The sequence below is a fragment of the Nelusetta ayraudi genome, unplaced genomic scaffold (genome assembly GCF_046127955.1).
Source record: "Nelusetta ayraudi isolate G7.1 ecotype Tasmania unplaced genomic scaffold, CSIRO-AGI_Nayr_v1 ptg000313l, whole genome shotgun sequence".
NCBI lineage: Eukaryota > Metazoa > Chordata > Actinopteri > Tetraodontiformes > Monacanthidae > Nelusetta > Nelusetta ayraudi.
The window spans coordinates 27279-37122 of NW_027466360.1; the positions used below are offsets into that span (position 1 = coordinate 27279).

Consider the following 9844-nt stretch of genomic DNA (forward strand, 5'->3'; position numbering starts at 1 on the left):
GTCGTCTCTCCACACACAGCCCACACAGCCATTTTGAGGAGGCTGTGGCCCGAGATCGTCCGTTCGCCGTTCGTCCGCTGCCTCCCCCCTTAAAACAAACAAAACAAAGAAAAGCAAAAACGCAAGAAAAACGTTGGACGACACGCCATTGAATATGGGCCCGCCGGGAGATAGAACACGCCACACGTCGACTGAAAGAACGGAGGATTTCCGCTGGATCGTTGATTTATCTTGACATGGCATGTAGCGGGGCGAGTCGGGGGTTGTGACGACTGAAGAAAAGACGAGTGAGACGAGAAGCGCAGCGAACACCTTGAGGAGATTTTGTTTAGCCGATCTTTGTTTTTAATGTTATTTTTTGCCGTTCAGCACTTGTTGGCTCCGTCGTGGTTGATGTAGCCGCTTGACAAGAGCGATTATTTTTGCCACCGCAAATAATAATAATAATAATTATGCCGAGCACGAGCAAAATCAGCTAGACAGCCGCCGCCGCCGCAGGTCTCCGAGACTGTCACAACACTGGCACTCACGGCGAGGCGGACGAGAACATGTAAACGCGTGGAAAGATGACTTTACGCTAAGCTAGCTAAACCCCCGCCCCCACACACAAGGCCTCTAAAATCAAGCCGAGATTACGATGTAGCTTGTTATCGTCGACTCACTACTAGTTAGTGTCGGAAGCGAATGCCTAGACTAGCTTGGCTAGCTCGCCGTTAGCTAGTGTGCTAAAAATACGCCCACCATCATGACGAGCGGCAGCGGCACGAGCACCACCAGCAGCGACAGCAGCAGCAGCAGCGCAGGCCGTGGGCTAAACGTGTGGCAGTAAGAGTCGAAGAAATGTCAAAGTACTTCCGCGGTAGTGTTCGATGTTACCCGGTGCCAATGTCTCCCGGCATCTCTACTTAGCTGCCATGCTCGCCCGTCTCCCCACTTCTGTAACACGCACATAACTCCGTCTCTGCAGAGATATAAAAAGGCACGTCGACAGCCATGGGTGAGGGACTTTGAGATGACCCCAGCAGCAGAATATGTGTCTGCTCGCTAGTATCTGTTCCCAGTGTCACTAGCTCGCCAAAGAACTATGGGTCTTTTTTTACAGTGGCGACCTTCTCGGGCAAAACAAGTCTTAATTTGAGTTGGGTTTAAATCTCTCCCAAACTTCTTTTTTTTTTTTGTTTGTCGCGGGTAGGTTGATTTAAAAAAATAAATAAATAAATAAATTGGCGTCATAGTCATGTCTTAAATATTGGCTTTCAGATCAGCTCAATGAGAAATAGCATATCTTAGCTTTCTGAACATTCCCCTCCCAAAGTCCGGCCTATTATTCAACGTAAGCCTACAAAAAAATGACTTAATTTCAATATTTTGTTTTATTTCTACCTGTTTCAGTTGGTAGATAGTGGGGTAATTCACAGAACTAGAGTCGTTCAGTGTGCTGCGTCTGCAAAGGTAGCTAGCATCATTCTTCATCCGGCGTATACATTTTTGAGATAGTGGAAAGTGTAGCCAAACTATCCTGCGTAAGAGAGGAACACTGACATCCAAACATGAACATGGGGGACCCGACTTCACGACGAAATCAGACCAGAAATCGTCTTCGAGCTCAGCTTCGAAAGAAAAGGGAATCTTTGGCTGATCAGTTCGACTTCAAGATTTACATTGCCTTCGTTTTCAAAGAAAAGGTTTGGATCACGACGTCTGCTCTTTGCCCTCACTCGCACGCACGTGTTGAATTAGATGTTTGATGTTGTGTCGGCGGCTCAAGATTTGTCTTTGTGTGTTTCCACAGAAGAAGAAGTCTGCACTTTTCGAAGTTGCTGAAGTGGTGCCAGTGATGACCAACAATTACGAAGAAAACATCCTGCGAGGTGTTCGCGATTCCAGCTACTCTCTCGAGAGTTCCATAGAACTCCTGCAAAAAGATGTCGTGCAACTACATGCTCCACGATACCAGTCAATGCGAAGGGTAAGTGGTGGAGGATGCATCCAGGGCCTTCGTGAAGTAGGTGGACATGCGTCCTCAACATTGTTTTCCTTGTCTGCTGCTACAGGATGTGATAGGCTGCACGCAGGAGATGGACTTCATCCTTTGGCCACGCAACGATATCGAGAAGATTGTCTGTCTGCTGTTCTCCAGATGGAAGGGGGCTGACGATGAACCCTTTCGGCCTGTTCAGGTCAGTGATCGGCACTTCACGTCTCTCTTTTGCCGACGCGCGCTAAACACACACACCGGGCTTGAAAATTGTCTCCTGACCCAACAGGCCAAGTTTGAATTTCATCACGGAGACTACGAGAAGCAGTGCTTGCACGCTTTGGGTCGTAAAGACAAGGCTGGGATGGTCATGAACAACCCAAATCAGTCTGTGTTTCTCTTCATGGACAGACAGCACTTACAGGTGAGCCTTTTCGCCGACGCCGTCGTTAGAACTGAGTTAATCAACAGCCGCCACAGACAGCTGGAAATGCTTCACCACAACATGTATTGTGCCTCTTGCAGACTCCTAAAACCAAGGCCACAGTTTTCAAGTTGTGCAGCCTTTGCCTTTACTTGCCCCAGGACCAGCTGACCAGCTGGGGTGTGGGAGACATCGAGGATCACCTCCGCCCATACATGCCTGACTAAGGCCTCCTGCTCAAGTCAGCTGCAATTGGGAAAAGCCCTTCCCCTCCCTCCTGCCAAAGCCTTCAGAAGAAATGTGATGTACTCATCTCTGCCTGTTTCCATTTAAAAGATTTGAACTTGTGCTTGGATCTCACCTTTTTTTTTTTTTTTTTTTTTTACCTTCCTGTTTCCCCTCCCTAACTGATTCAGTTCCCCATCCTTGTTTTTTACCCCTTTCAGCTCCCAATGTTCCTCCTCTTCTCTCTGCCATTTTTTGGATTTGTTCCGCCATTTTTTTCGCACCCTCTCCATCCCCTCTCAGTCACCCATCCAGTTTTTTTTTTTTTCTTTGTTTGAACCTGCACGAACATTGATTTTGAGTGGTTGGTTGTTCTCTTGGAGCCACACTGTCAACAGCACCGGTCATTGAAGGAACTCTTTATGTTGCATCAAAAAACAGGAACTAACAGTACACAGGTCTTCACGGTGGTTCTCAGACGGACGTGTTTTTATATCCTTGTTGTCATAGAAAGGATTATTGAAGATTGTTATGTCAATCGGGTTTCTAGAGCAACTTTTACACAATCTTTTGACCAAGGGACAGGTGTGAATAGCTGTTTAAATACCTGTATAAGCAGAGAAAACAAGATGAACAATATTTGTCAAATCATATGGTGTAGGTATTACTTCCTATAAGCTGCCTTAGTTTCTTTGCTGGACTTTCTAAAAAAAAAAAAAAAAGTTTTGGTGTCATTTGCTTTTTTCTTAAACATGCAAGGCAGGCCTTTGTTAAAATTTTTTGAACAATTGTACTTCAGCCTGAGACCTGTTGGCTATTTGTTGAAGGTCATTGTCACCATTCAAGCTGTTCATGCAACATTTACTCAAGATCCTGAAATGTGATGTATGTTTTGTTTCATTTGGAAGATGGGTTGCAGAGAGACTGATATGGTGACTATGATTTACACACCTAACAAGCTAACTGACTTTTTTTTTCTTTTAAATTTGACTAAAAATCAAACTAATTGGCTGCTTAACAAATTAAGATTGGCACTTATGGGCTTTTTTTTTTGTCAATGAAAATTAAAAACTAATATAATGTTCCTCCTTGATTCAGTGTGTGAAGTTGAAAAGAGTATAAGGCGTGTTACTCCTGGGTTTATTTCTGTTGATTCTTCAATCAAAATATCATATCCCAATACAGTGCAAATTCTGAAAGCATGATTGTCGTCTTTTCATTTTATTACACTGCACACAACATCATCACAGTAGCCTTTTTTTATTATCACGCTGAATAAATATGAAGTTGCGGTAACACCAGTTATAAAGTAATCAGGTTGAAGCACTGTTGGCTCACTTCTTAGATACTGTTTACAAACAGGGGGCAGTTTAAATTCAGCCTATGTTTACATTACAGTGACATGATGCAAAAATACAAACAGGCACAGAGGTGAGGCTTCTTTAACCACTTCCAAGGTGTTTGGTGTGTCTTCCTTGTGCAATGACTTTGCCCGTGGCCTTGTTGGTCAGGTCAACAGTGGCGAATGCCAGCGTTCGTCCTTGTTTCAGGACCTGAGCAGTGATGAGCACATCCTCGCCCATCTTGGCAGCATTCATGTACCTGCATCACACAGACAAGTTTTTCAAAGTTATTCAATAACCACAGCTGGTTAAATATTAAAATCTTAAGGCTGTTGTTGTTTGAAATGAAAATGTACTTATCAAGGCAGATTGCATCATTGGTTACATCAAATATATATATTAAAAAAAAAAAAAAACATTTTTAATGGAACAAAGTAGTTTGTGTAATTGTGCACAGAGATATTACGACGTCTCTGTTGTTTTTTAAGAATTAAAAATCACCTTTTGGGGCTTTTCAAATTTAAAGCGACATAATTTGAAATTTTTATGCAGTAACTATTTAACTGTGCAACATTATTTTATTCCCCCCAAACTGCATTTTCCGTATTTATTTGGGACTTACGTGATGTTCATGTCCACACTGACTCCCGGTAATGCCCTCTCGCTGTACATGATCGCCACGGTGGAGATGACGTCCACCAGGGTCGCTGTCAAGCCGCCGTGCAGCGTCCCTCCCCGGTTAGTGTGTTCCTCCTCTACCCGCATCTCACACACGACTTTACCAGGAGTGGCAGACAGAATGTCCACCTGGAGAGGGAAAAGAGAATGTTTTCGAGTGGTGGCCAACCAATTCCTTTTTTCTTTTTCTTTTTTAACGGACGGTGCACCACTCGTACAACCACTTTCTAGCTAACGTGACTGTCAATGAAATATTGCATGACGCTCTTTCTTTCTTTTCTTTCTTTCTTTTTTTATTTTTTACCTTGCTCAGCACTCGATCAAAGCCCGGACAATCTACCATCGTTCGCATGATTTGTTTTATGGTATTTAAGGACAGTGAAGCCATCTTCACGGAATGCGCAAACGCGTCCAATGTCAAACTTGTGTGTTTACTTCGTACCGGAAACTGCGCGTTCATACAATGTGTCCGGCGTGACAATGACTATAAACGTTCCGGTGTAAAACATAGCAACGTTCCTTTGCGTTGAAAGCTAAATTGTGTTTTGTTGTTGTTGTTGTTTTTTATGTTTAAATATGTGAAATGTTTTTGGTTTATTTGATTGAACCATCCAAATAACTAATAATTAATCCGGACAGCCTTAAATCATAAAGTTCCACCGGAAGCTGTTCACGTTGCACACGCGGCAAACTGTCAAAACATTATCTGCGTGCGGCGAATTCATGTAGCTTCTTTTTTCCCCCCTGTGTTTCTTCTACTAGTTGAATCAGGGGCTGAGGGCAGATGGCTTCCACATCCAAAGCTTCCGAGACTGAACTTCCGGAGGAAAACAGAACTCGGCTCTGCGAAGAGTTTGCGAGCATAGCGGGCACCGACAGCGCTGTCGCTCAGTGCTACCTGGCAGAGAACGACTGGGAGATGGAGGTACAGACTTCAGCAGCTGACTGCCAGCAGCTGTGGCTGCTGAATGTGCATTTTATCAACCGCCTCCTCGTAAACATGATTTGACGGCCATGTGACTGACGACAGAGGTCTGCTGATCTACCTTTCCTCCTCCCCAGAGAGCCCTCAACTCTTTCTTCGAAGCGGACATGGAGAAGGTGTTTGAAGTCGGAAGTTCCCCGGAGAAACCGAGCAGCCCCAAGAAAAAGAAGCTGAAGTCGGAAGGAACAGCTCCACCTGAGTGGTACGTCCGCCCTTTCTGCTCCAGTGTCGATGAGAATGACCTGTGCCTCTCAAGCCAAAGTGAGACAACGTCGGGGTTCAAATATTAATAAACACTCGCTGAAACCTGCAGTGTAGACTTGACTGGAGCCAGTCCGGCCTCCGCTCACAAACCCCCAGAGGAGGAGGAGGAGGACAACGACAAACTGTCGCTGATCTCCTGGAACGTGGACGGACTGGATACGGACAACCTGGCAGAACGCGCCAGAGGCTTGTGCTCCATCATCGTCCTGTACGCAGTGTCCCTCCCTCACCCCCATCCCCTCAGCATCCTTCCCCCTCCCCCGTGTTGTTAGAAAAATAAGGGAGTGAACTGAAAGTCTTGTTTCACTTCATGCAGATACACTCCTGACGTGGTGTTCCTGCAGGAGCTCATCCCGCCGTACGTCCAGTACTTGAAGAAACGGGCCGTCAGCTACTTAATCATTGAAGGTAAGCTGAACGGACTCGTTCTATTCTCAGTTGTTCTGCTAAAGATATGAGCCACAGCGTGGAGGGCTACGGTGGTTTTTATTTCTCACTCTTTGTCTAACAGCCGGCGAGGAGGGCTACTTTACCGGTATGATGCTGAAGAAGTCGCGAGTCAAATTCCTGGAGAGCGAGGTCGTCGCCTATCCCACCACTCAAATGATGAGGAACCTGCTCGTGGCTCAGGTCTGCGCAAAAATTCCCAAACATTCCCACTGCCACACTCACATTCACGACAGCAGGAAATCTGTAGATGAGTTTCTTTTCTCTTTTTTTTTAGGTGGAATTCAAAGGCCACAAGCTGTGTCTGATGACGTCTCACCTGGAGAGCTGCAAGGGCCATGCTGAGGAGCGGATGAAGCAGCTACGAGTGGTGATGCGGAGGATGACGGAGGCAGCGGACGACGTCACCGTCCTGTTCGGAGGAGACACCAACCTGAGAGATCCTGAGGCAAGTCGTCCGACTTCACCAAAGGTCCTCGTGGGTCACCGGGTGTGGAATGTAACGGCTCTTTGTCCTCGTCCCAGGTGGCCAAGGTGGGTCTCCCGACCGGTGTGTGCGACATTTGGGAGCGACTTGGGAAGCAGGAACACTGTCGCTACACGTGGGACACCAAAGCCAACAGCAACAAGGCCGCTCGTTACGTCAGCCGCTGCCGCTTTGACCGGGTCTACGTCCGCCCCGCTACCAAGGACTGCATCCCGCGCCTGGCGCCCGATCACATGGCCCTTGTGGGTCTGGAGAAGTTGGACTGTGGACGCTACACCAGTGACCACTGGGGGATCTATTGTAGCTTCTCTGCTGGTTAGAAAGGCTACTGACAAAATCCATCTCTTCATGTTTCTTTTAACTCCTAAGAAGACCATTTTATCTCTTTTTTGAATTTTTGGCTTATTAAAATTGTTCAACACACATAAAAATATTGAAAATAAGAAACAGTGCCTGTAACTTGTTAGTGAAATGGTATAAAATCTCACTCTATCAAACTGTCAGCTTTGCAAAAAAACTACTACTACTACTACTACTACTACTTGTTTTTAATTTTGGTGTTCACCAGAATTACCATTCTATGAGAGTTATCACGAAGAAAATGTCTCAAGATGTCTGAACGTAATAATAAAAGATACAACAGTATGTTGTTTTCTTTGGGGGAAAAAAGAGTTCTAGGTGAGCTTGAAACTCACCGGGATGACGGTTATGTGATAGTTTAGCATGAAACGGAGTTAATAGAACGCAAAATCTCAACATGTCTGAAAACAAAACAATGACATGTCGTTTTTTTTCACGACGCTGACGTTGGCACCACATTCGCGCGGTGCTGCTTAAGTTTCGATTCCACCTAAAAAAAAAAAATAAATGGTTCCATGATTTGACCACTAGATGGCAGTGCTTATTTCAACATATGTCTATGTTGACGAGGATTTCTGACTAAATTATTATTATCATTGGAAAGCCTGGGAGCTCTACTTTCAGAATCAGCTGAAACATTTCACAGGAAATCATTTTTGCCCTTTTTGGCGGACTAAAGTTGGCAACTTTGCCATTCACAGTATGTTTCTTTCATCTTTGACAAGGATTATTTCAAAAAAAGTTTACAGTAAAATTTGACCGGTGAGGTATCATTGGAAAGCCTGAGAGCTCTATTATCACAACCCGCTGAGACGGGAAATCATTTTTGGCCTTTGGGGGGGGGACTCCAAAGTTGACAACTTTGCCATTGACATCACGGTACTATGGCATTAGGGTTACCTAATGCCATACCCGTCTATGGGGATCAAAAGTCAACTTTGTCCTAGAGACATGGGGCCACTTGCTTTGTCATCAGGATCCCTCAAGAAGCGCCCACGCCAGATTTGGGGCTTGTAGCACGTGAAGAACCCAATAACCCTAACCCAATTTCAGCCTTAAGTGTAACCCTAACCCTAATTTGGGGGACTCCAAAGTTGACAACTTTGCCTTGACCTCATGATAATTTCCCCCTAGCTCCCACACTTTACAATGATACCTCACATGTCCATTTCTACTGTATAATTTTGGAAATAATCCACGTGAAAAACTGAAAAATACTGTGATGTCAATGGCAAAGTTGTCAAGTTTGGAGTGCCCCGAAAAAAAGGCCAAAAATGATTTCCCGTGAAATATGTCCACTGATTATAAAATTAGAGCTCCCATGCTTTACAATGATACCTCACATGTCCATTTCTACTGTAGAATTTTGGAAATAATCCACCTCAACATAGACATACTGATTCGCTGAATTTTATAAATTGAATAGTGTTGGGACAAACACTGCCATCTAGCGGTCAAAAAGCGTTGTGTTTTTTCAGGGACCCCCCCCCCGCCCCCCCAAAAAAAGATGACTGTTATATGATAGTTTAGCATTTCAAAAGACGGATAGAACGCAAAAATATCAACATGTCCAAAAACTTGAAAAAGAATAAGTCTAATACTGTAATGTTTTTCGTAGGCCAAAAAATTAAAATGCCAGATCAGCCCGAAACTGATCTTGGGTTGTTTATAAGAGGAGCTGGTGTGTTTATGTCATACTCATAAACGGTTACTAGGTGGCAGTACCGAGTCAAATTCTAAACGTCATCTGGTTAATGGAACACAGCAGAACTGGAGTGCATAGGTCTGACCAAAGTGAACCCGCTCCGTCTCCGCCGAACCTCCCGCTCACCTCGTCCTCCTCCCTCCTCACACCACCTGAGGGCGCCGCTCTCCTGTTTGCTCAGCAGGCCGTCAGCCGAGTCGACTGGAAATACGACCTCGGAAGAGGACACAGATGTGAAAATCTTTATTTATCTTTTTTTTTTTTTTTACCCTTCCCTGGCAGCGGGCGTCGTCTCAGCAGATCACGCTTGCCTGTTAATGATTAGCAAGGACACATGAGCAGAGTCTGTCCAGTTCTCTCGCTCTCTGTCTCTCTGTCTCTCTGTCTCTCACTCACACACACACACACACACACACACCACAGAGATCATTTGATTTTAAGATTCAGACATTTTCTATCAATGTCACGTGATTCTCGGGGAGTTTTCTTCAGGTCTTCGTCCGGCGCCGCTAAGCATCGGAGCACGAATGGTTCTGTGCCGCCAGCAGTCATGGGTGTCCCAGATGGTATCGTCGTCGAACATTTCTGCTTAATACGATGGGTGGGGGTGGGGGGGCAAACCAATTTTTCGTCAAAAGGCCCATAATTGCTAGCAGCGCCCCCTTGGGGCCGAGATGGTAGTCATGTGACCTGTCCTTCGGGCCTCAAGATGTCTGGGCGTCATTGGGACGTCCTTCTTTCGTAGATCCATCAAAACATCCAGAATCTCCCCGAGATCACTTTGCTTAACGCCAACCTTTATATGAGAGCGGGGGGGTAAAGTCGTGAATGTCAGCGATCGGTTGGGAAAAGCTTCATTTTCTTTTTTCTTTTATTGCAGGGCCTGTTTGGTAAAAAAAAAAACAAAGTACGAAATATGAAAGAGTCAGAATGCTAATGCTAGCTTGG

The 9844-nt window shown here is 45.2% G+C and overlaps 3 protein-coding genes across 4 annotated transcripts; 2 read left to right on the forward strand and 1 right to left on the reverse strand.

Annotated features, from left to right (window-relative positions):
- The first annotated feature begins 45 nt into the window (after positions 1–45).
- On the forward strand, positions 46–3829 carry cunh6orf62 (chromosome unknown C6orf62 homolog). Its single transcript, XM_076017345.1, has 5 exons — positions 46–1685; positions 1793–1969; positions 2055–2180; positions 2268–2402; positions 2504–3829. The coding sequence occupies exons 1-5, from the start codon at positions 1551–1553 to the stop codon at positions 2627–2629; spliced, it is 699 nt and encodes a 232-aa protein (XP_075873460.1). The 5' UTR covers positions 46–1550; the 3' UTR covers positions 2630–3829.
- Positions 3830–3834: 5 nt separating this feature from the next.
- On the reverse strand, positions 3835–5794 carry acot13 (acyl-CoA thioesterase 13). Of its 2 annotated transcripts, none has more exons than XM_076017348.1 (3): positions 5695–5794; positions 4593–4777; positions 3835–4229 (listed from the first exon to the last, which is right to left on the reverse strand). In XM_076017348.1, exons 1-3 carry the CDS (start codon positions 5740–5742, stop codon positions 4070–4072), a joined length of 393 nt encoding a protein of 130 aa, XP_075873463.1. In that variant the 5' UTR covers positions 5743–5794; the 3' UTR covers positions 3835–4069. The 2 variants fall into 2 exon arrangements, with proteins under 2 accessions (XP_075873463.1, XP_075873462.1); XM_076017347.1 differs by lacking the exon at positions 5695–5794 and adding an exon at positions 4953–5249.
- Positions 5287–7470, forward strand: tdp2b (tyrosyl-DNA phosphodiesterase 2b). Its single transcript, XM_076017344.1, has 7 exons — positions 5287–5573; positions 5711–5835; positions 5947–6105; positions 6214–6305; positions 6409–6527; positions 6622–6792; positions 6870–7470. The coding sequence occupies exons 1-7, from the start codon at positions 5433–5435 to the stop codon at positions 7149–7151; spliced, it is 1089 nt and encodes a 362-aa protein (XP_075873459.1). The 5' UTR covers positions 5287–5432; the 3' UTR covers positions 7152–7470.
- The last annotated feature ends 2374 nt before the right edge of the window (positions 7471–9844 follow it).